Raw genomic sequence first — 27,321 nt, 5'->3', positions numbered from 1 at the left:
CCTACATATTTATTTTGAAAATTAATAAACAATAATTTGACTGAAGATTATTTATTGTTTTGTGTCCCGAAAAAATTGGGTTAAAACGGATCTTTTTTGCAATTTGCTCACAGATGGATTTGTCAAATCTTTGTCATTCTAAATACATATATTTTAGACCAACATTTTAGTAGTTATGAGGCTTAAAGGTTTCCATAATTCCACGGCCGTTTACAACCACTTTCATCAATGGGTAACTGATTTTACTTATAGCTGTACAGTACATATCGATCTATCGAAACTTCATTTAGGCAGTTTTTGGTGTAGATATTAGGATTCCATTTTTCTAGTCATTAAGGGATGAGCCTATAGGAATAACGACCAAACAAAGAAATTCTTGTTTATGCCGTAATATTGTAGTCTTTCAACCCTTTCACAACTTCAGCTGTGTAACTTACAAAAATTCCCGCTAAAAAGTGGTTCTTTTAATTTTAGAAAATACATTAATAATCGCATTGGACTTTTCGTACTGATCGTACTATAAGTGACCACACAGCCTATAATGTTCTAATCACACTATAGACTGGGATTACATGTGACGTCATTGCCAGACAATTGGTCTCTATTGTTCCTTGCCCGGAAATATGCCCACGCAGTCAGGGACCGTGCTTTTAAAACGCCCGCCAGATCACAATAAGGACATTGACCTGTGTAGTAGCCATACGTACTCACTGAAGTATAACGGTAGCACGTTCCCTTACCGACTCATTATTAATGTGTGGAAAGGGGTCAGGGACGGCATTCTGATCATTCTAATCCTTTCTTTTGAGGTCAATAGATAAAAGAAAGGCCTTGAACACAGGTGCGGAGTTGTAGATAATATTTAATCATCAAAGCTGATGGCATAAGAAATTTCGAGGAGGCAGCGCTTATTATTTCTTGTAAACACAATCTAATGTGGAACTCACTACATGTAGAAGGCCGGGCGGGTCTGCAAATTAGTGCATGAAGCTAGTAAAGATATTAGCTTCATTCAGTTTAATCAATTAAAATACTATGGCTGGATATCAAAAAAATCGCGAGGCATTATTTCTTGTTATGGACGACAAGTATTAATTTTTATATTATTATGACAAAATCCATTCCCTTCTCAATTGAATAGGCTCCGAGATTAGACTTTCCTTTCCAAAAATAAATTATATGGCCTAGAGGACATGATATAGGCCTAATCTAAACCCATATTCGGTATCCAGAAACCTTCACAGTCCGAGCGGCGCTTGCACTCGCATCGCATTAAACTAGACAAAGTTCTCTAAACTGAGGCCTGCTTCAATTGCCAACCTTTATCGAGGGGCGAGTTTGAGGTTTCATAGTCATCTATTACCTATACCATTTTTCACCCCGATGTGGCAGTGATGTCAACGCGTTGTGAACAGCTGTTTCGCTCGCGCATCTATGCGGTGTCTTTAGGCACATTCTCCGATAAAGTGTTCAAAAAGCCAAATCTGTGTCGCCCATAGTTTCAAGTCGTATTCAGACTTGTTTCGTCAGAAAGAAATGACTTTTAATAATATAACTAATACTTAGGAGTTGCTTTCTAAAGTGTGTGGGGCTAGAGGTTGCAACATGCCTAGAAAGTATAAAACAATAAAGCTGATTATGCATATCCATTGTTTTCCTCCATGTCGCCAGCCAAGGTGCGTTCCGTATAATGTGTCCCTGTTCGCTATACATGCGCGCATAATAATGGATTATAGGTACTTTTCATTAGCTGGTATCATGCCCTAATTATAAAGTATAAAACATCACAACGCAGGTTATTAAGTTTTTCCAACAGGTCTTTGAGACTATGTCGCCAATATTGTTCACAGATACGTTACCATATTTCTAATGGATAACAATCTGTCAAAATAACTAGCTATATGAATGTTCTCATATGTGATGGATCAAGCAGGCTCCATAGTTATATTATATATGTGGTACATAACACAATGGTTTCAAAGTTAAAAAAATCAGGTCTATTAATGGCAAAAAATCCTGACGTTACGTTCATGTCGTCACATATACGTTACCTAAATTCTACTCGCCTCGGAAAAAACGCTGTGATAAATGAAGCCAAATACCATACCAGACTTTAGTACATGGGTGATGACTGATCAAGTATGAGTATTAAGTCGGTAAGTTTTTACACTTGCACCATTAAGACAAAAGTGTGAAAGGGCTTCACAGATACGTTACCACTGATACGTTACCACCAATGCGTACAAGTAATATTGCTCAAAAATGAAATATTTTTGAAAAATCACCCATGCATTGTTTTGTGCTCTGAAACTATTAAAGTTTACGATTCTGAATGATTTTCATGAATTCTTCGTGGTTGGATTTTGCAATACCGAGACCAAACTTGAACGCTTTATCGGAGAATGAGCCTTTAAGCGCGTGCGTATGTAAACCAGCGCCATCAAACTCCAGCGAGTGATGCTGCGCCTAATAAAATTCGTATAGACCTTTTTCCCTCTTTCCCATCATGCACTATTCCAGGGGGGTATGAGTGTCGCAAAATACATCATCTCCCCGGGGGAGTACAGAGTTATGTTCATTACATTCTGGAAAACGGACATTTCGGCTGGTGCCTTCATCACAAAAAAGGAATCCCCGATCATCACGATAATGGCGCGCGATCACGAACACCCGGCAAGCGGCAGAGCGTTTCAACCAATGACAAGCCTTGATTGTGTCCGTTTGTCTGCAATGCGCGTGCGCCACGCCGCTCATTGCAACCGGCAGGGTAGTATGAAACCAGCTTTATACTGACGTGACCCCGGATGTGACGTCACTGTCACATCAGGGTGAAATGGTATTGAACAACGCAAACCAGCCAAATTTGTCATAAGTTTGAATAGCCATTAGAACAACCGTGAATATAGTGTCAGAAAATCTTACACATCTTAGTGTAACCTTGTCGTTAGTGTGATACTGAATGCAGCGCCATATTTGGAATATATTCGTACACGGTGTGGGCAAATAGTTGGTCAAATGTAGGCTAAGTAGGCCTAAATCATGAAAATCGCTTAATCTGAATAATACCAACCAGTAACGGACACTGAGACAGCACTACGTTTGAAGTTAGAGGTAAGTAACGCTTTTCCTTGTTATAAAAAACAAGGAAAAGGCAGTCATTTTTATCACAACGCGATATTTAAAAAAAGTACATTTTGAGAGGGCCTACGCTGGTTCTTTTGATTCTAGTTTAAAATCTGTTCATCACATGCAGTCCGATTTGGTATCTATGGTTTCATCAAAGTCTTGAGAACTAATTTGGATGGTATGTTGGTTAACAAAAACGATACTGTTAAAAATAGCGGTATTTATGCAAGCGACGTATCTATTGTGTAAAATGCATTGAAAATTGTCGGCTAAAGAGGGCATAAATTAAAATCGCGAAGAGTAATAGCAACAATAACTATCTACATTCCAAGCGGAAACGCTTTTCAAAAACATACCACCTTTTTCGGGCAATCGCTGAAACCGAAATATGAAATTCCAGGCCATCTGTAAAAAAGTGCGTGAGCAGAAATGACCATGAACTTGGGTCACCGAAACAAGTGTTTATATTGGTGTCAGGCCTATCGTAGTGATACAACAATATACCCCCCCCAATAATGGCTTTCATTTGAACCGTTATTTGTTAAACTGCGATTTTTACTTTTTGAGAAATCAATGAATGTATCAAAAAATTTTTTCGAAAGTCGATTTAAAATGGCCTAACCCGTTAAGGGCGATAACCAAAACATCGTCTTTTATTTTAACTCTTATCATTTATCTGTCGGAAGGCACTAGGTTATTGAAATTTCGTCCAATGGATTTTATTAAATGTTTATTTTTATGTGTGTATTTTTAAGGTTGAAGATATCAACCAAGAGTTCATAGGTCCGTACTTAGGATTTGCATGTGCATGTTTTGTGACGCGGATAGTCGCATCTATTAGTCTACTGTTTTCTACGTGGAATGCTGCAAAGGATGTGTACTTGCGAATGCTGAGAAATCTTACGAAAGCACCAAACAGGTACAGTAATGACCGTAGTGAAAAATAAACATTCCGTCGTTTTATACTACCCCCTCACAGTAAAAAAAAAAAGTGAAATGGGAATGGGATATTCAATTTAAAATCTACCATACCTTTGTGGAAGATTTTTTTAAAGAAAGGTTTTCCACAGAGGGAGTATTTTTTGTTCCGCAGGAACTGTTGGTTCACTTACACCCTACCCTCCTGAACAGTACCTTAAAATATTTCTAGCATTTGAAAAGTTAGGAATCATAACACCCTAGATCAGTGAAGAGTCTATCTAAAATATTACTCAGTTTCTTGCACAGAGATGTATATGTTATTAGCTATTTGAAAAAGTGTACTGTGTGTGTGCAGTGTTAGTTGTGAAGAGTTGCTGACCTTGCATCCAAGAAATGAAACTATTGGAGCCAGTGATTGGCTCAGTTTTCTAACTAGTTTAAAACTGCTGGTTTCTTTGAAATGTTGTTGAATTAATGTAATAATGTATTGAAAAACACTACATAAGTACACAATGAATCATTTCTGCTTGTGTGAAACGATTAACATGGGTATAATTTGGCTGATTTTATCGAACTACTTCAGGTGTTGAAACATAATACTGCAGGAGTAAACCGTCTGTGCCGTCTTTGCCGGCGATGCACGGGGCGTAATAATTGTAACTACTAGTATAACAAACAAGTGTGTTAAATTTATATGTCAGCTAGTGAACCTAGCCCAATTCATTGAACTTGATGACCTTACAGGCAAAACTTGCTGTACGCCTTAGTGTGTCAAGTTATTTTGAAGTGAAGACAGCAATTAATACATTGAAAATACTCCAGTTAAAAAAAACCCATAAAGCTCTCCAGTAGTTCTCATGACCTAGACCCATAGCTAGATAGGTACCAATTAAAGGAGTATTTCGTGATCCTAGCATCCTCTATTTATGTCATTTTTCATTAGATATCCACGAAAAAACCTATTCCCAAAATTTCAGTTGATTCCGATTTTGCGTTCGCGGGTTATGCATGATTATGTGTATTACACTGCTCCATAGACAATGCGTTGTAATTTCGTTCTGGTGCACCAGAACGAAATTCAAATTTCACGATATCTTTGCTGAACGAATTAATCTGCAAGAAATATTTTGTACGTAAACATTATGTAGCCAGAGGTTTCCAGTGATATAAAAATCTCAACTTTTTTTGAGAAAAGTGGGGGGATGAGGCTGTGGATCACGAAATGCCCCTTTAAGTGAAATAATTGTGTTGTTTATTAATTTTAATGTATTATTTAGAAAAAAGCAATACTGACTGAAGATCTAATATCTTGTACAAAATAATGATATCATATTTATAACATAACTTGCATAAGGACAATGTGATAGTTGCAATTAAAATATGAACATTTTGCACATGTAGATAGATGCCTTTCTATCACTATGGCTGTAGATATTGCACTCATAAGCTCTCATAGAGCATTTGGTGGGAAATTGTTGGGCTATTGTTGACATAGATAGCATACATTTAAATACATTTGCAAACCTGAAAGGTGAGAATCTGTTCACTGTCTTTTGTATATTTAATAGGAGAGCAAGTTGAAAACTGGGCTCAATTGGGAGTGCAAACTGCGTGTTATACCATGTGTGCATAGTTTACATGAGCAAATGTAAAAAAGAAACCAACAATTTTTAACTACTTAGAAAACTGAGCCAATCACTGGTTCCAATAGTTTCATTTCTCGGAATAATAATCAGTGACTCTCCACAACTAATGCTGCACACACATAGCAGCAAATGAAACAAAATATTTCATGTGATTATAAAAATACTCATCATCATTAGTCGGCTGCAGGCTTTCTCCAATTAGAAATACTACTACCTGTATATATAATATATATAGTTAGTTAGCGCCTCCACTGATGCTTTGCATCAAAGTGTTCTTATAGTACTGGATGGACCGGAGCAATGTATATTATATTACAAAATGATTGAAATTCACTGCCATGAGTCAAGAAAGAGAAGATTTATTTATTTTCAATACCAGTAGGCCATTAGCGGAACGTTGTCCTTTTTAAGGACTCTTCTTGTTTTCAAATGGAATTGACTAGGATTTATATTGAAACCCATTTACTCTTATCTATATCGTCTACAACTGAATTGAGCATTTCTAATGGAAGTTTAAGTTACCCAATTATTTATTCTATTTCAATTCCATACTCTTCGAATCCCAGCAAACACAAAAAAGTTCTACATCATTCGCAAAAGGTTATATAAATGGTATATTAAGAGTATAAAACGTTTTCATAACCTTAAAAAACATTTTTTGATAATCTACTGCTCAGCAAACAAAAATGTTTTACAGAAAACGTTTAAATGTCGGGTTATAAAAACGTTTTAATAACATTCCAAAAACATTCTTGAAAACTTGATAAAAAAACATTCTAAACAGAATGTTATTTTGGGGTTGAAAAAATATTTTGCGAAAAATGTCTGCCCAAAATATTTTCAATAACGTTTAAAAAACGTTTTCATGACCTTTATATAACCCGACAAAAATGTTTTGAAAAAACATTTTAAGAACATTTCTGTGTTTGCTGGGTTCAAATATTTTAACATAATGTTATTTAAGTATTGACACAATATTTGGCAAAATTTTTGCAAAAATAGTTTACAATATCATTTTTTGAAAACATTTAAAAATATTGTTGTAGTGTGTTTTCATACAAAACGTTTTATAACGTTATCATGACCTTTATATAACCCGACATTTTAATGTTATTAAAACGTTTTTACCTAAACCAAAAGCCAAAATATAACTTATTTAAAACGTTTTTAAAACGTTTTTGTGTTTGCTGGGATACTTAAGCCAAATCTTCCAAAGGGGGTAATGTGGACTTCAAATGGCATGGCCCAATGGACAGCCGACTTGACTGAATCCAGTGGTGACAACATGAGGCCAGTTTGTAAAACATAGCCAATTAAATCGCCACATAAGTGGTGCTCTTTCTACTTCGCCTGAATTTTATGATTAACCAAACAAACTGTACAATAAGCTAGAATGGTCTCCATATATTATGTGAGTTCGTGAAATGTCGTGGGTAGGCGGGTTTGTCCCTTCGTATTAGTGAAAGTGGGCTTGCTTCTGTTCTGTATAATATTTTCGATTACTGTTTTTCCAGATTTTTCGACACGACACCAATCGGTAGGATACTAAACAGATTTTCAAGTGACACCCAGGTTATTGATACAGTAAGCATACTTACATAGACATAGTCCCAATATTTTGATAAGGAGGGATGGTCCATACAATCGTACCCAGAAAGGTGTAGCCTGTACAAGCTGTATCAAAACGATTGGTACCCTTCAGTTTTCATTGATATATTGGATTAGTGTCACACAACAAAATTCAACTAGATCCAAATAGTTGGTAGGTTAATTTTATGACAAATCATAAACTATACATTCTGGACATTTTGAGAATATCCAATGTTGCATTTGGAAGAGGGGGCTTTATAATAAACATCTAAATTGATGGGTACCAATCACTTTGAAACAGCATGTATATGTGTTTCTGACCAAATTCACCTAATATGTTTGAGCACTTCAAGCGAACTTCACGCGCGCATAAATGTATTCTGTCGCCAAAAGGGGCTGGATTCTCTTTACTTCAAGAAAAAATGTCAACCCTATCCCCCATGTCAAAATGGAAATCTATTCCACTGCCTACTAATTCTGTTCAATTGAATGTTACCATGTCTAGTTGACAAGAAAAAGTATCACTAGCATGATATGTTCAAATTTAGCTAAGTCTTGTATCCTGAAAATATAGTTATTAACGTGGATGTGTAATGTACATTATAACACCAGTCCGACGACCAATGGCTGGTAACTTTGAGGTCGGCCTGGTTAAATTCAAAATATTACGAGAAAAATTTTATTGTGACTACAACTTTGGCCAATATTAAAATGACACTTGAATAGTCACAATTATAAGACCCTCTAGTTTTGGTGTAAAAAATAAAAAAAATTATGAAGACTCAGTATGTTCATGATCCCTATTGTGAACAAATGATCGCCCCTTTAAACCAAAGTGTAAATATTTTCTATCATTTACCGTACACTATATATTTATTCCTTACAGAAATTAATTCTTACACTCGGGTCGCTAGTTCACTACTTTTGTACATTCGTTTTTGCAATCATCGTCAATGCCATCATAACGCCAATATTTATCGCAGAATTCATCCCTATTACTGCCATTTATGTCGTCTTAGCTGTGTACTTTATTCGAAGTTCAAGGTTTGTATTATCATTTGAGACGGAAACTCAAGATAAAAACTCAGTTTAATGTATTTAAGGCTTCTTATTAGATTATTGCAAATCAGTCAATATTCTGATAACATCATAGTCATATTCTATGTTACAATAAAAAACGAACTTAAAAAAGAAAGAAACACAAACACAAACACAAACAACACCAGCAAGTTGCCAACATCCCTATGCTATCTTATCATGATAAAGCAAATGTCCAGAAGCACTGCCATCTAATACCGCAGGCTAATATAATTTCTATTGCTATTATATATCGTGATGATACAATGTACTAACCCGGGGGTGGAGGTGACGCGTATGTAGGGCTGTTAAGACCCCTTTTCAGCATCGCTGTCACCCAAAGACCCCATATTTTTTACGAACACGTGCTCGCTCCGCGCTCTGTCACCCGAAGACCCCTATTTTTCCATTTGATCTGTCACCCAAAGACCCTTACAAGTTCAATTTGAACAGCAACTTTCATTTATCACTGATTTTGTTACTTATTTTGAAAAAATAAAGAAATTTAGAACTAGAAAATCAATTTTCGAGGTTTTTGTGGCGCTGTTTTGGTTCTCACCCAAAGATTCCATTTAAAAAAAGGTCATGTTCTCACCCGATGACCCCATATTTTTTACATTTTGCTCTCACCGAATGCCAAAAATCAGGCTCTCACCCAATGACCCCATATTTTTTACATGTTGCTCTCACCGAATGCCCCTTAGTGCGAAAGCGCCAGCCCTACACCTATATCCATTTCAAATTGAAGTGCCCCCCCCCCGGGTGTACTAACGACACAAAAAATATTTGACAAAGAATCGCACTTTTTTCCGAAGCTTCGTGCGGATAGAGAATCGCATTCGGCACACCAGTGCTCTTGAAACATCGGTAGTTGCATGCTTGTTTTTCTGTCTATATGCTTAATTGGTAAAAATGTTGGACATCCCTGCATACGGTACACCATCAGTCTATAATATCGAATTGATTAATTCGAATTTAACAATTCATCAAGTGGCCATGGGCAGCGCCATTAGACATGTTACCATACTACCAAGTGACAGGTGATAGACCGTACACACACAAAAGAATGGGCACAGTTTGATAACTTTCTAGCTAGTCTATCAGGGGTTTCTGGCCATTTAATATGTTATGAAAGACTTAATTAAACAAATATTTACCGACGGCAAAAAATCCATCGACGGAAAGTCTTGCTATGCTCTTACAAACTTGGTAAAAATCAAACATTTTGGTAAAAAAATTGGTCACGCCAGCTGTCCCAATCAAAAGTACAGGACGACCAACCACAACGTGTGGTCACCTTTCCAGACATCCTATCTACAAACAGTAATTTTAAATGCTACCAGTGTTAAAATCAATGAATTGTTTAAAACGAATTAATAAATTCGGTATTATAGACTGACCATGGCCGACGTTTGCGAGTTTTGGTAATTGATAATACATAATCACGATTCGCGATGTACTAAGATGAATTTTGTTCTTTAACTTAGAGAACTTCAAAGATTAGACAGTGTCACGAGATCACCAGTATTTGCCCATTTCTCTGAGACTCTAGGCGGACTAACAACATTACGAGCCTACAGGTAACTCATATTTATACTTCATATATGACGTTCGATATTAGATGCAATAAGTATTTGTTATTCAATATGTTTTAAGTAATTTTTATCTTTTAACGCACAATTTTAAAATGTGGTTTCTGGTGGCAGTCAAAGTACGTTTGCTGTTGGTATTGCAATATATCCGCAGAATATTTTCGTATTCAATGCTTTGTTCTCATTTATACTGTACTTAATTGACGCTCTCGTTTTCCATTTCCGTACATTCACTCAGAACGCTACTGACTACCATCTATTGCTATGCATAGTCGGTGCTGGAAGTCGATTGATACATTTCTGAGATACAACTTTTAACCTCTTACCTTTTAGTAATGTCAGATAAAACCATAATGCTTTGCTTTACCTTTTAAAAAAATCCTGGTGATAAAACAAACAATATGGGTTTGTTGAAAATTTGTGATTTTTATAATGTTTAAAATATTGTCTGACCGGAATAGACATTTTCAAGGGCATGCCTACTCACAACATTGTCAATAATATTTTTAAAGGCCGATATATCAATATCTCGGCCATATACTGCGTCTTGAAGATGGCAAGCCTGTGAAAGAATATGGGCTTTATATTCCACCACATGGGAAGAGGAAACCGGGACGGCCGCGCACACTGTACTTACAGTATGTCCAGCACCTCCTGGGAGATACTGAAGGGATGCTGCAGCCAAACAAAATTGTTTCGCTTGCCCAAGATCGCATTAGTTGGAGAAAGCTTGTAGTCGCCGCAGCCGACTGATGATGATGATCTCAATTTCCAATTTTATAATACCATAACTTACGAATCTTCGCTTAGGAATGTCCGATTTCATTGGGGAAAACTGCGTTGTGGAGCAAAATATCTCGATAATTAAGATATGTAAAACACTCAAAATTGATAACCTGCTCAAAAGTGTCTCTTTTTGATATACCACGTTACATATATAATAGCCCCCGATGATGTGCGTTAGAGAGTTGGACAAAATCCTTCATTAGCGAACTATATTACTTTGAAAGGGCTAAAAAGTTCATGGGCCAAGTTGAAACATGTTAAAATCAAAAGTTTAACACCAGGATTTGAAAAACATAGAGTATAAAGCATTATGGTTTTTGTCTGACATTTACTAAAAATGAAGATTATTACTTTTAATTTGGCTGAGAAAATTAACTTTAACGTCAAAAGGTGTACCTCAAAATTGTGCTCATTTCATCACCGAATTAAATTACTGGGTGGGGCTTGTATAACAATAGCTAGTGAGTGACTGACGTGTTGAGTGCATTATGGTCATTTATACTTCAAGGGAACAGAAGAAGTTTTTTGACACCTTGCTCAAGAAAATTGATACAAACAACACAGCTTTCCTGTATCTACAAGCTGCCTACGGATGGCTAGGACTACAAATGGTAAACATTAAAATATGCCACTTTTTTGTAAATGTCATTGAAAATACATTTGTAATATAATAATACTTTGATTTTTATTCCACCGAATCGACCCGTTCCTCAAAAATGCTTTACCAAATTACAAAAAAAAATTATTAACGTGTAACATTTGTATCAAATGTTTTGATTAATTTTCAGAGTATATGCGGTGGGTTTGTCGTACTTGTCGTTGGCTTAACAACTATACTCCAAGCAACAACTTTTGGAAGTCTGGATTCCAGTTCCGTTGGATTAGCTCTTAGTTGCGTGCTCATGGTATGTCTGTACTCGCTTTACAATGTCAAAAGCTTTAAGCTTTCAGGAAATAAACTCAATTATAGTGGAATTACTACTATATCCAAATATCTCCATGAACATCAAAGGAACGTATGAGGAAAGCACCATGTTCATTACAAAGATGAACGGCTATAACATTGTATTTGCAGTGTTCTCCATGCATCACAATATTTATTTGAAATATATATCTACCAAAAAACGTTCCAAAACGTAAAAAGGGGCCAAAGTTTAAAAAAATCTTTTCTGTGTGGCTTTTCACCCTTTTTAAAACTTGGACTATATAAAAATATCTATGAGTTCTTAAGAAGAACGGGTCATTAATGTTATTTTCATATGCAATAATAATTTGCACTTATAGTTTTAAGACTTTTCGAAAGCGGTTCAATATGCACTAGGCTATGTATTATCAAAAACATTTGAAGGTTTATGTTTTATTACATTGCGTGTTCATAAAGATAGCAAATCAAAAACATTTGAAGGTTTATGTTTTATTACATTGCGTGTTCATAAAGATAGCAAATCGAATGTCAACCTACTGCATAATTATAGGCCCTACATCTGTATAAGGCGCAGAATCCCACATGACGATGAAGAATTTAACAAAGTCAGTCTTTGTTACAGGGATTCGTACACATGGTATAGGGTCTTTCGATCAACGTATTAAACGTTCTTGCTCAAGTGAGGATAATTTGTAAACCAACAACTCGCATAGTTCATTTCAAGTCCTTTGTTCATACACAGTTTGGTCTGCTTGATTGATGTTGCCATTTTTGATGACTTCTGACTTTTGGTAATAAGCCAAAAATGAATCAATAAAATCGTGTATGAAATATTTATAGGCGCCATCGTTAGTCACGGCTGTGTCTTTTTTCTTACAGGTTCTTTCTTTACACAGCCGTGACGTTAGTCACGGCTGTGGCTGTGTCTTTTTTCTTACAGGTTCTTTCTTTCTTTCTTTACACGGCTGTGTCTTTATTCTTACAGGTTCTTTCTTTTTTTCTTCTTTCTCCTTTCTGTCAACCATTACATTTGCTCTAGCACTCACATGCTTACATTGATTTTGACCTAACTTGGTCACAATGATCATTGACCGTGCCCCTACACGTCACATGAAACTTGTGGGGTCAAAGGTCACGCAGGGGTCATAGGGGTCAAAAACGTGATTTCAACTAAAAATGCATCTTCTCCTACAGATTACGTACGACAGTGACACCACTTGCACACATGCATTGTTATTAACCAGTGTCTATAATTATGGTGTACACAGATTTGGGGTCAAAGGTCATTAAGGGGTCACTTCCGGTATAAAACGAAAAACCTTCACAAATTTTTATTAGCTAAGTAAAACATAGCGCAGTAACGGTATGTTCACATATGATCTGCAGTTACCCAATGTATATGTGGTATTTTTTTTTTTTTGTGTCAAAGCTCATTAAGGAGTCACTTCCGGTATATAAAGAAATACCTTTAAAATGCATCTTCTTCCACAAATTATGTGGGACAGAGATGCCACTTGCACACATGCATTGTTATTACCCAGTGTCTATGGGGTGTACACAGATTTGGGGTCAAAGGTCATTAAGGGGCCACTTCCGGTATAAATTGAAATATCTTTAAAAACATTTATTAGCTAAGAAAAACATAGGAGAGTAATGGTATGTTCACACATGAATTGTGTTTAACCAATGTATATATGATATTTTTTTATTTGGAGTCAAAGGTCATTAAGGGGTCATTTCCGGTATAAAACGAAATACCTTTAAAATGCATCTTCTCCCACAAATTACTCAGGACAGTGATGCCACTTACACACATGCATTGTTATTACCCAGTGTTTATGGGGTGTACACAGATTTGGGGTCAAAGGTCATTAAGGGGCCACTTCCGGTCTGAGACGAAAAACTTTCAAAATGCCCCTTCTGCCACAAATAACATGGCAAAATAATGCCACGTGCACGCATACATTGACATTAGCCAGTGCCTATGGGGTTTTCATATATTTTGGGGTCAAAGGTCATTAAGAGGTCACAACACGGCTGTGTTCGTGGTCTTAGACCACAGCTAAGTCTAGTTCTTTCTTTCTTTCTTCTTTCTTTCTTCTGTCAACCATTACATTTGCTCTAGCACTCACATGCTTACATCGATTTTGACCTAACTTCGTCACAATGATCATTGACCTTGCCCCTACATGTCACATGACACTCGTGGGGTCAAAGGTCATGCTGGGGTCACAGGGGTTAAAAACGTGATTTCAACTCAAAATGCACCTTCTCCTACAAATTACATAGGACAGTGACGCAACTTGCACACATGCATTGTAATTACCCAGTATCTATAAGGTGTACACATATTTGGGGTCAAAGGTCATTAAGGGGTCACTTCCGGCATAAAACGGAATACCTTCAATTTTTTTTATTAGCTCAGGAAAACATAGGACAGTAACGGTATGTTCACATTTGAATTGCAGTTACCCAATGTACATGTGGTATTTTTTTATTTGGGGTCAAAAGGTCATTAAGGGGTCACTTCCGGTTTAAAACAAAATACCTTTAAAATGCATCTTCTCCCACAAATTACGTAGGACAATGACACCACTTGCACACATGCATTGTTATTAATCAGTGTCAATGTGGTGTACACATATTTTGGGTCAAAGGTCATTAAGGGGTCACTTCCGGTATAAATCGAAATATCTTCAAAAAATTGTATAAACTAAGAAAAACATAGGAGAGTGATGATATGTTCACATATGAATTGTGTTTACCCAATGTATATATGGTATTTTTTTATTTGGGGTCAAAGGTCATTAAGGGGTCATTTCTGGTATGAAACGAAATACCTTTAAAATGCATCTTCTCCCACAAATTACGTAGGACAGTGATGCCACTTACACACATGCATTGTTATTACCCAGTGTCTATGGTGTGTACACAGATTTGAGGTCAAAGGTCATTAAGGTGTCACTTCCGGTATAAAACGAACTAACTTCAAAAAACTTTATCAGCCAAGAAAAATATAGCACAGAGACGGTACATTCACTCATGAATTGATGTTACTCAGTGTATACGTGGTATTTTTTATTTGGGGTCACTTCCGGTCTGAGACAAAAAAGCCTTCAAAATGCCCTTCTGCCATAAATAACATGGCAAAGTGATGCCACTTGCACACATACGTTGACATTAGCATGTTAGCATGTTTATGGGATTTTCATATATTTTGGGGTCAAGTGTCATTAAGGGGTCACAAAACGGCTGTGTTCGTGGTCTTAGACCACAGCTAAGTCTAGTTATTTCTTCTTCTTCTTCTTCTTCTTTCTTCTGTCAACCATTACATTTGCTCTAGCACTCACATGCTTACATCGATTTTGACCTAACTTGGTCACAATGATCATTGACCGTGCCCCTACATGTCACATGAAACGTGTGGGGTCAACGGTCATGCAGGGGTCAAAAACGTGATTTCAACTAAAAATGCATCTCCTCCCACAACTTACGTTGGACAGTGACCCCACTTGCACACATGCATTGTTATTACCCAGTGTCTATGTGGTGTACACAGATTTGGGGTCAAAGGTCATTTGGGGTCACTTCCGGTATAAAACGAAAACCTTCAAAAATTTTATTAGCTAAGTAAAACATAGCACAGTAACGGTATGTTCACATATGATCTGCAGTCACCCAATGTATATGTGGTATTTTTTTTTTATTTGGGGTCAAAGCTCATTAAGGGGTCACTTCCGGTATAAACAGAAATACCTTTAAAATACATCTTCTTCCACAAATTATGTGGGACAGAGACGCCACTTGCACACATGCATTGTTATTACCCAGTGTCTATGGGGTGTACACAGATTTGGTGTCAAAGGTCATTAAGGGGTCACCTCCGGTATAAAACGAAATACCTTCAAAAAATTTTATTATCTAAGTAAAACAAGGGACAGTAACGGTATGTTCACACATGATCTGCAGTCACCCAATGTATATGTGGTATTTTTTTATTTGGGGTCAAATCTCATTAAGAGGTCACTTCCGGTATAAAACGAAATACCTTTAAAATGCATCTTCTTCCACAGCTTCTGTAGGACAGTGACGCCACTTGCACGCATGCATTGTTATTACCCAGTGTCTATGGGGTGTACACAGATTTGGGGTCAAAGGTCATTAAGGGTCACTTCCGGTATAAAACGAAAAACCTTCAATTTTTTTTATTTACTAAGAAAAACATAGGACAGTAACGGTATGTTCACACATGAATTGTGGTTACCCAATTCATATGTGGTATCATCTTTTTATTTGGGGTCATTTCCGGTCTGAGACGAAAAACCTTCAAAATGCCCCTTCTGCCACAAGTAACATAACAGAGTGATGCCACGTGCACACGTGCATTGAGATTAACCAATGTCTGTGGAGTGTTCTGAGATTTTGGAGTCAAAGGTCATTAAGGGGTCACACCACGGCTGTGTTCGTGGTCTTAGACCACAGCTTAGTCTAGTTATTTTTGTAAACGCAAAAACTCGACCGAGTTTTTTTAATATTGTTGTCAGTATCACTAAAGCCTAATACATTACCAATGAAAGGGAATTATCACAATGTTTTGATAACAAAACTTAAAACTAAATCTCCCTATCTTTAGCGAAATATTACAATCCATTTTAGATATAGCAGCTCATCAATTTACATCCCTTCATTCGTTAATCCGAATATATGGTCGAATCCAACCAAAAGTGTCCACGGGCCAAAAATAAAAGTCCGAAATAAAAATGTCTCCACAATTTTTTCCTTTTGCCCATTGATTGATGACATATTGGCCTTATAGGAACCAAAAGTGCCATTACTAATCTTGAAAAATAAATCCAGGACGTGTGATAGTAAATGTGATGTCAAAACCCAATGTTACCTACGAATACCACTAGGATGCTTTCACTATCGCAATACTAATCAACCTAAAACAAATGGAATATTCCCATTAACGCTTTTTTCGTGTAATGTAGACCACGGGGTGTCAGGTAAATGCTAGCTCAACCAGAAAATATTTGTTTTTATTTTTATAACGCGATCATTATGATCTTAGTCAATTTATGCTAGTTTATTTTTGAAAATGAAGTTTAGGTAAGTTTCTGTATTTTATTTATCAAATGAGTATGAATCAATTTACACATTGTATAAGAACGAGTAGGATATATGTTTTCAAGAATATTAGGAATTATACGCATACACCTAACGCTCTATACAATGAAAAGGTGAAGAAACCCGGGTATTCGTAGGTAACATGAGCGATTTAACAATATCTATATTGAGTTTAGAGGTTTAAATTTTGCTATTATGGTAATGAATTAATAAAATGGTAGTTTTTAGATGTCTTTCAGATGGTACGTCCAAATGAATAAATGCTATTACCTTAGATCAAAAAATTTTGATGCTTTTAGCAAGATTTTGACCACTTCATTTTGATATACAAGTAGTTAATCAGCCATTTTACATAATAAATAATTGTTGAATGAATCCGTATATGGGTAATAATAGCGTCCTGGGGTACCGCTTAAAGTTTTTGACAATTAATTTCCATTGGTAGGGACACTTCATTACACATGTCATGTATTATGTTGTATTCGTAAGTAACATTTCGGTATTTGTAGGTAAGAATTAGACTTTTGGTTGATATCGCAATCAAAACTTCATTTTATAAAGCAATTTGAATGTATTATTTTCTTTATGTGCGTTTATTGATACTTTAGACCCTATCATGTATTAATAATGTCGGTTCACAGCGGTTGAAAGAGGATTGAAGTAAGAAACAAAGGCACTAAAGTGACTTTAATTTGCTTAATTGCACACAAATTGCTTAAAACCGTTATTGCAGACTTGTGAAGTCCATCTTGGAGTCAGTTACGTCTTGTGGCCTTTCGTTTGAGGGCAACTACAATTAGCTTTATACCAGGGTCCATCACTGTGTTGTCTAGATCATGAGACAATGAGAACAGTCGTTTTTTCATGGTATTCGTAGGTAACCTTAGCGAAAACGTCAAAAGTTACCTTCGAATAAATCAATTTGGACACAAATTACTCAGAAACCAGAAGGTCGGTAAACATTTAAAATGAAGCACACATGACAGTTGACAAATCCAAGTATTTATCCCTTCTAATCTTCTTCGAATCTGATTTTTCTTTCAAATGAGCAGACCGTCGTCTATTTCAGTACATATTTTTCAACAATTAAGCCGTATTCAGTTTTGTATGGTGGGCATGTATGTGAATTCGCAACTTTTATTGACATATGAGTTGATAGCAAACATACAGGCCTTCGTTATGTACCAATATGGGCATTGGCATGAATGGCGGTGTTTCACAATACTGTCATGATGTCAAATTGTATTCGTAGGTAACATTCGGTTACCGAAATTTACCTACGAATACTTGCTTTTATTGTTGACATCTCAGAAATATTTAAACGCAGGCTATTGAAACTTGGTAGAAATAAAGAGTGTATTACCCTGCACCTATTGCTTAACTATTGTTTACTATTCTCTCAGTTTGTGGAAATGACACAGCTTTTAACATGTATTCGGAGGTAATGCATATTTTTTACCAAACCTACCTTTGTGCCATTTAGAATTTCTGGCAGCTAAACAAAATAATAAAGATGTCCGAATGCAATGCATTTCAGTATTGGACATATCAAAGCTTGTATAAATTGCGCATTTATTAGTGATTTCCATTTTTAAAGATATATCTACTGCTATGAAAAATTGTATTCGTAGGTAATGTAAAAAATACCACTCAAAAAATTATCACAAAAATTCATAATTATGTACAAATATGTGAAAAATTGAACAGGCAATCTTTGAATACACACCTTTCAGGAAATCAATTTAGATTCAATCCAATGACTTCTTTTCATAACTGATTTAGATGTTTTTAAAAATACTCTAAGAAATATTTTGAAAAATGGGTAAAAATAGCATGTTTTAGGGTCTCTGTGTCTACGTTTTTCACAGAAGGGGGTATTATTATATATGGCGCGAAGCGTATGATCAAGGCGAATAAACACAATACAAAAACGAATGCCAATTGATTAACACTTTTAAGTTATGGCCCTGAACGTGCCGTGTACACTTTTGGTTGGATTCGACCATATGCTAAACGAATCATTGTTAAAGACGACTCAACCAGGAATAATAGACAAAGGGATAGGCATCCTAGACTGCTGCCCTCTGTTGAAATATGTATCCTAGGTCTAGACAATAGGCGGATTAGCGGCCATTTTGTCTTCGACGTGATTTTATTCACGTGTCCTTATACTTTAGTACACAAATATACAAGTTAACAGGTTTACAATATTAAAATTATATTTTGAATATACAACATATTCTGTAGTAAATCGATCAAATGACGGTGATTGTTCAGGTATTATATGCTTGTAAAAATTAAACTGTCTGACCAGCTAGTATTCTCCTCCGCCGTCAGTGTGATTCCAGACACTCCACGTACCGTGTTGCGAAGGTGGAGGAGACTAAAAGCTGTATTGACGAACACGTATGCGTTAAACAATATGTAGTCTAAGTAGAACAATAGCGTGACGTAGTTTCCGGCATTGTTCCTATGCACTTTCACCCTCCTGACTCAACATCCTTTCTGAGGGGGACAGCTCGCAGAGGTCGCCGCGGTACGACCACCGAAGCCGCGAAGCAAGCGGCTGAGCACGAGTTGTCTTTGCCATTGTGCAGTGTTTTCGTATCGCAACTAAGTCACGTTACCTATCAAAGTCGGGAAACCAATTTAATTTTACCATGCTATACTCCTACACATGTTGGTAACTCGCGGGTGTTAATCAGTTTTCCATTCTGTAACACAGACTAATGCCCTCAGACCTGGTATGAAGGTAGTGTTTAAGAAACATATTGCTCATGTTGTGTGTCGCATCTTCCAAGATTATCTAGCTTGTTTTGTAATGATTGCTAAAGCGGGTATTTATAGCTTCATTACACAGCCATGAAACTCGCGGGGTCAAAGGTCACCCAGGGGTCACAGGGGTCAAAAACGTGATTTCAACTAAAAATGCATCTTCTCCCACAACTTACGTAGGACAGCGACCCCACTTGCACACATGCATTGTTATTACCCAATGTCTATGTGGTGTACACAGATTTGTGGTCAAAGGTCATTAAGGGGTCACTTCCGGTATAAAACGAAAAACCTTAATTTTTTTTTATTAGCTAAGTAAAACATAGCACAGTAACGGTTTGTTCACATATGATCAGCAGTCACCCAATGTATATGTGGTATTTTTTGTATTTGGGGTCAAAGGTCATTAAGGGGTCACTTCCGGTATAAAAAGAAATACCTTTAAATGCATCTTCTTCCACAAATTATGTGGGACAGAGACGCCACTTGCACACATGCATTGTTATTACCCAGTGTCTATGGGGTGTACACAGATTCGGGGTCAAAGGTCATTAAGGGGTCACTTCCGGTATAAAACGAAATACCTTCAAAAAATTTTATTAGCTCAGTAAAACATGGGACAGTAACGGTATGTTCACACATGATCTGCAGTCACCCAATGTATATGTGGTATTTTTTCATTTGGGGTCAAATCTCATTAAGGGGTCACTTCCGGTATAAAACGAAATACCTTTAAAATGCATCTTCTTCCACAGATTCTGTAGGACAGTGACGCCACTTGCACACATGCATTGTTATTACCCAGTGTCTATGGGGTGTACACAGATTTGGGGTCAAAGGTCATTAAGGGGTCACTTCCGGTATAAAACGAAATACCTTCAAAAAATTTTATTAGCTAAGTAAAACATGGGACAGTAACGGTATGTTCACACATGATCTGCAGGAACCAAATGTATATGTGGTATTTTTTATTTGGGGTCAAATCTCATTAAGGGGTCACTTCCGGTATAAAACGAAATACCTTTAAAATGCATCTTCTTCCACAGATTCAGTAGGACAGTGACGCCACTTGCACACATGCATTGTTATTACCCAGTGTCTATGGGGTGTACACAGATTTGGGGTCAAAGGTCATTAAGGGGTCACTTCCGGTATAAAACGAAAAACTTCAAAAAATTTTAATTGCTAAGAAAAACATAGGACAGTTACGGTATGTTCACACATGAATTGTGGTTACCCAGTTTATATGTAGTATTATTTTATTTTGGGTCAAAGGTCATTATAAGGGTCACTTCCGGAATAAAACGAAATACCTTTAAAATGCTTCTTCTTCCACAAATTACGTAGGACAGTGACGCCACTTGCACGCATGCATTGTTATAACACAGTGTCTATATGGTGTACACACATTTCTGGTAAAAGGTCAGTAAGGGGTCACTTCAGGTATAAAACGATATACCTTCAAAATACCCCTTCTGCCACAAAAAGCATAGCAAAGTGATGCCACGTGCATTGACATTAGCCAATGTCTATCTGGTTTTCATATATTTTGGGGTCAAAGGTGATTAAGGGGTCACAACACGGCTGTGTTCGTGGTCTTAGACCACAGCTAAGTCTAGTATCATTTTTATTTCAAAAATCGGCCATCACAAAATTATAATTGACTTGGTACTTTGTGTTACACTTTAAGGGAGTGTTCATTAATACTTTGGTGGGGGGCTGGTCTTCCTCAATTTTTTTGCTCGAAAACTTTTTTGATCCCCCCCCCCCCTTGATGGACCTCAAAACTTTTTTGACCCCCCTCTTTTGACAGATAAAACTTTTTGACCCCCCCCCCATATCGTATAACAAACATTATACTTAATAGTGTTGTTTCCAGTGAATTGTGCATGAAATACAAGCACAAGGAAATTTTCATTTTATACTTAATTTAGATTTGTCCCAAATCAGGGTGTTTATCCCCGTGTTTATCTGATTTTACAGGGATACGGTAAGTGAAATAGAGGATTTATTTGGAGGTTCATAGGCATAGTAGCATAATTTGGATCCGTAGCTATTATGATAGTACAAAATATTGTTTAAATTGGAACCAATTTATGCACAAAGCTAAAATGGTCAAATATGAGATTAATTTGGTCACACAAATGTACACAGCTAACACAGGTATCAGTTTTGGCCCCCTAAGACCGTGGCACCTGGGCCTGTGCCCAATCTACCCTTGTGGTATCTACCCATGGGCCTATGTGTACAAAATAATTTCGCAATGAGAAGTAGCAAACTGAAGTGTGCAGTTTACGTGCAAAGAAATCCAATTTATTTGCAATATTTTCTTGATTTAGTTGTATTTTTATCAGATTGGTAGATAATCATGTTTGTAGCCTACTGAAAGTGTAGAGATATAAAATTCTATGATAAGAGTGCCATTATTTCTTAATGTTATATCAATTAATAGATATGTGTACACTAAGTGCCATCATTTTTCAAACAAAACCACTGAAAACCCCAACTTGTCCATGTTAAAAGTGATATAGAGGGTCTCAATTAAATTAAAAATGTTGGGTTTTAAAGCGTAAAACGTTTTTGGCCCCCCTTTCCTACCGCCTAAAACTTTTTGGTCCCCCCTCTTTTAAGGTCCAAAACTTTTTTGGCCCCCCCCCCTTTTTACCAGCCCCCCCACCAGAGTATTTCTGAACTCCACGAGGATTGTTCAAATGTTTCTAAACATCTATTCCTTTTTACAGTTATCATCAAAATTATTCAACTTAGTGCGAGATGCTGCAGACACAGAGATGCAGATGAATGCAGTTGAACGTGTACAATACTATGCAGAAGTGCCTACAGAAAATTATGGAGGTTGGTTTGACATTTTTGTCTTTAAGGATATCAATAACATTCTTGTTTGCAGGTATAACCAAACAACGGATATTAAAATTTGTCATGCAGTTTGATGCTGACACTGGAGTGCAGAGGAATCCAGTTGTAAATTACAGAATATGGAGAGGCTGATTTACTTCCGGTGTACATTATTCATCACAATCTGTTTGAACCACTTTGGCAGCATTTTTATCGCACTGCGTATATCACTGAAACCAACCAGTGTGCAAGATAAATGTTCTCAAAGCTTTTATTAACAGAAAGCTGGTTGATTTCTTATGTTGGATATCTTATGCCGCGATATCTTATGCCGCGATTGATACGCATGAAATCATGCTCCGCCGTGTTGGTGCCAATGTTTTAGAATGCATCCTATTTCACTGAACTGTCACGCATGTTTGTTTTTGTTTTATTTGCGAGACAGCAGATTCACAAACTGCCAATCTTAATAATGGTCTTTCGCATTATGCACTGATGTCCTATTTTATTCTGCGTGAGCACGACATGAAATACAACATGTACGCGATGCCCGGGACGCGATGACATTATACTCTGTCATACCCAAAGATCCCATTGGATGCGGAGGCTCCACATTGTGGAACGTGGTTCGTTCAAATTATCTGTTTGTGTGAAAGATATACAGCGATGGATGGATTGGTGGCCAACGAATTTATATTGAATGAGAAGCTTCCAAATTGCATGATAATGGGAAACATAATATTATTTTCTGTAACATCCATACGAAATATCGAGGCATGCTTTTCAGGACTTTCAATGGATGACTATGTAACCTAACTGATTAAAAATATCAAGTTCCATCTTCGCAATATTGGTAAAAACGTCCTTATCATGCTTGTATTAATGAAGATACCGTGCAGTTATTAGATCTCTTGTATGAAAACTAGATTATTGTATTTACTTTCTAAATGAAATAACATACAGACACGTTCAACGCCTTTAGAACCTTCAGAATAAGGCAGACTTATCTTTAAGAACTGTCAGCATGGCAACACAAGACTTACTACCAAAATTAGACTGGATGCCTGTTCCTCAACGCAAATATAGACATTAAAATGTGCCTAGATTCTTTGCCCAGAGAATTTAAGTTCAGCTATTTGGATATTCACAATCTATTAGCACTGTAAGGTTTCCGTCATGGACGGATGAAATGAACTTATTCTGATATTCGTATGTTTGCAGTTTTGTGGCACTATACAAAAGTGTAATTATGTATGTACGGGAGGGTTGTATCAAAAACACGGTGGTGGTGTGTACAATGTATATCAAAATGGTTGGTACCCATCAATATCCACTGAGCATGACCAAGACACCCACATTAAAATGCAGTTTAACATCCACCTTATATGTAGATTTATGTTTAAAAAGGTCATAAACCTGTAATTTGTAGACATTTCAAGCGGATCTAAAGTGAATTTGGAATCAGCAGGTGCTTCATTTGAAAACAAAGCTGATGGGTACCAATCATTTTAATACACCCTGTGTGTGCAATTTAGGGTGCGTTTAAGGGGTATTCTTGTGTATTTAATATACTCTTTCGTTATTGTAAAAATCTTCTTTTTAAATTTAAAAACATCATCATGGAATTCGTATCGGTACTATTTTTAAATAGTAACTTAAAGGTTATTTTGCTTGTTTGTTTGTTTGTTTGTTTGTAGGTAAGGAACCTCCATTTAATTGGCCTAGTCGTGGTGCAATCCAAATCGAACACGTATCAGTGCGTTATGATGAATCTCTGCCACCAGTGCTACAAGATGTAACTGTATCTGTACAACCTGGAGAAAAGGTTGGTATATAGATAACTCGTGGAGAAATTGTTATGTCAAAGACAAAAACTGGTTTCATTCAGACTATTTAGTAAACATGGTAAAGGAATACCACTAATATTTTATAAATTGATCGACTGTCAAAGTGTTTAATTTTTGACTGAATAGCTTTGATTAATAATCAACTACATATATTAGGCATCCAGGATTTTTTTTGCGGCTGGAGGGGTCGGGTTGGGGGGCAAAGTGAATTTCGCAACAAGTGAAAAGGTTCGTATTTTGGGGGTTTTACTGGGGAGGGAAAGAGTTCTGAATTTGCACCCATGCAGGATCTCCCCTCCGCTTTCCTCTTTTCACCACTCCGTTTCCCCTGGCTTTTAAAATGGAAATTCGAGAACATTATAATAATAAAAGACTTTTATGATATCAGAAGGACATTCTTCGTATTCAGAATGCAATTCGATATATCTGATGTCCTCTCATGTCCCACAAAAAATACCTTACAAACGTTCCAATGCGAGCACTTAATGCGACGAGTCCCCGCAAGATTTATATTGAACAAATAGCAAATATTCCATTGCCGAGAAGGGAAGTTTTAAAATTGAATAGGCCTACGTGGGCTGTTCCCATTATCGGTAAAGTAAGATTAATTTTGATTAAAACACCTTTATAAGCTGTTAATTCCGGCGTGGAACTGAGTATTTCAGTTGTCAACATAAGCTCAGGATGAATTAAGGTTACCCAAAACAACGGGGAGGGAATTCACAGCTTATTTGCTGTGGAAAGTGACGTGACATATCTCAGAACAAATGTCCGGAACTTTTCAATGCGAATCATAAACGAAAATCGCAGAAGCCATGGACTTACATATCTCATCTTCCGTGCAGATTGCTCCTTTGTCAGTTAAGGATAAGGGACGCACCATTAGATTTCTAGTCTGACTAGAAAATTTCTGAAACAAAATCACCTTCTAAATGGAAAAAACATACAATTTTGCATCTATCACTAAAAAGTAACTTGACCCACCTAATTGTGAGCCAAGTAATGCATGAAATAAATAAATTCAGCGACGAAAGGGTTCCTTTATGTGTTTCCAATTTTTGCTGACTTTACTCTGCGCTTGCTTCCCCTGGCTTGTATTCATCAGTTCAGGAGCGGTTTTGAACATGGAATTTACAATTCCGATAAATATTTACCAAGATTCATTACCTTCTACCTTAATCGACACGGCTATTACAGCATCGCGTCAACTTATTCTGGAACCTCTGATTGAGTTCAGATATCAGAATCGTGACTTCTGAACCACTAATGATATTCTGTAAATGTACTGATCACTATTGTAGGATTTCCGACCTTATAGAAGCATTTTGGGAGAGGAGTCGAATTCTCACCTAAGGCACGCCCAACGCTCGAACTCTCGGCCGACAACGCAACGCCGTAAACCACCCGGCCATATCACTTTCTGTTAATCAAGAGACAGTGAGTGGTTGGTACACTCGTCGCAAAACAAAATCCACATATTACCATTTCCCATATTTATCAGTGGACTTCGGTTGTATATATAAATGCGCATATATAAATGCGCACGTGACATCTACAAGTCGCCATACCGTATTAAACGATATAAGGTACCCGGATGTACATAAATTCCCCGTGCAAAAGTATAGGGGAAAATTACAGGTCGCAAGGAATATTGCTTTTGCAAAATAGTGGCATTGATTGCAAAGGGTAAAATAACTTGACCCGAAAGATAAACTCTTTATTAACGTTTTCCATCACGGAAAAAAAAATTAACTACGGAAAAGCTAGATATAGCTGATTTACAAACTTATATTTCATAATTTCCGTGCTAAATGGGCGTGCCAATTGGCCATATCTATGACGTAGTGCTGGTTTCATACTATCATGCTGCTTGCCGCCGAGACACACGCGCATTGTAGACAAACAGACACAATCAAGACTTGTGAATGGCTGATAAGTCATGCCTCTTGTCGCAACGGCATGAAAGTATGAAAGGGGACATGATTGGCTTTAAGGTCAGAACTGTGCAGGCGGCGGATGACATGATCGAGCCGGCAACTTGTGAAACCGCCCGGCCGTATGGCATTTTCCAATATAGTCGGTTAATTTTGTGGGGTTCATTATCGAACCCCAACGGTTTTAACTTGTATTTATATTATTTATCAACATAGGCCTATTTGTTTGTGATATTTCAAGCGTTTTAAAATTTCAAAATAATCCCATTCAATTACACGGTTGACGATGAAAATTTACTGAATTTAGAGAATGCAATGCGGCCACCACCTGGAACTGTGGTCGCAATTTCAGTGATTGACAGTGAGGTAACACGAACATGGCACTGGCCATCTGGTCACGCGCGCATTTATATATGCGCATTTATATATACAACCGAAGTCCACTGTTTATCAACATAATATTGAGATCATATAACGCTTTAAACAAACAAAAAAGATGATATTATATTATGTGATTTCAGTCAAATTAAAATTGGAACTAACCTATTATGTTTGAATTTAGGTAAGTTCATTCACACTCATTCGTTATGGTTATGACGTGTCTCTTTCAATTTTGTGAATTAGGTTGGAATATGTGGTCGAACTGGAAGCGGGAAATCTTCACTAACGCTGTCGTTGTTGCGAATAATTGAGACATTCAAAGGTAAGTGGTTCAAAGATCAACTGCTGTTATTACTAATTATAAAAATCAGCAAATTAAAGAAGCAAAACGTACAACTGCAGATAGAATGTGAACATATAAAAAACGTTTTCTTTTTTCGTTACTTTTGCGCAGGTAAAATAATCATCGATGGGGAAAACATAGCACAGATGTCTCTGACGACTCTACGACAAAGATTGTCAATTATACCACAAGATCCTGTACTATTTACTGGGACAATAAGGTACTGTAACTCTCTCTCTCTCTCTCCCACTCCCTCTCGCTCTCCCTCTCATCTCTCTCCATCACACATACCCCACCATCACACTACACACACATATGCTATCTCTTAAACCTCTGCTATCTCTCCCCGCCTATTCTTGACAAACTGTATCTCACAAACGTGAAATTTGAGACAAACT

At 36.9% G+C, this 27,321-nt stretch overlaps 1 protein-coding gene across 1 annotated transcript in view; it reads left to right on the top strand.

Moving 5' to 3' along the window:
- The window catches only part of LOC140152848 (ATP-binding cassette sub-family C member 9-like), a 49,947-nt gene that overhangs the window by 18,780 nt on the left and 3,846 nt on the right, over positions 1–27,321 (top strand). The window contains exons 18-27 of the mRNA XM_072175373.1: positions 3,882–4,045; positions 7,208–7,277; positions 8,170–8,327; positions 9,848–9,940; positions 11,247–11,349; positions 11,527–11,643; positions 22,307–22,418; positions 24,116–24,243; positions 26,824–26,902; positions 27,035–27,143. Of these exons, the coding sequence (XP_072031474.1) occupies positions 3,882–4,045; positions 7,208–7,277; positions 8,170–8,327; positions 9,848–9,940; positions 11,247–11,349; positions 11,527–11,643; positions 22,307–22,418; positions 24,116–24,243; positions 26,824–26,902; positions 27,035–27,143 (1,133 nt within the window). The remainder of the gene's footprint in view (positions 1–3,881; positions 4,046–7,207; positions 7,278–8,169; positions 8,328–9,847; positions 9,941–11,246; positions 11,350–11,526; positions 11,644–22,306; positions 22,419–24,115; positions 24,244–26,823; positions 26,903–27,034; positions 27,144–27,321) is intronic.

Source organism: Amphiura filiformis, chromosome 5 (genome assembly GCF_039555335.1).
Source record: "Amphiura filiformis chromosome 5, Afil_fr2py, whole genome shotgun sequence".
In the NCBI taxonomy this organism is placed as follows: Eukaryota; Metazoa; Echinodermata; class Ophiuroidea; order Amphilepidida; family Amphiuridae; genus Amphiura; species Amphiura filiformis.
The sequence above is the reverse complement of the archived record's forward strand: the minus strand, read 5'-3'. Positions and strand labels throughout refer to the sequence as shown.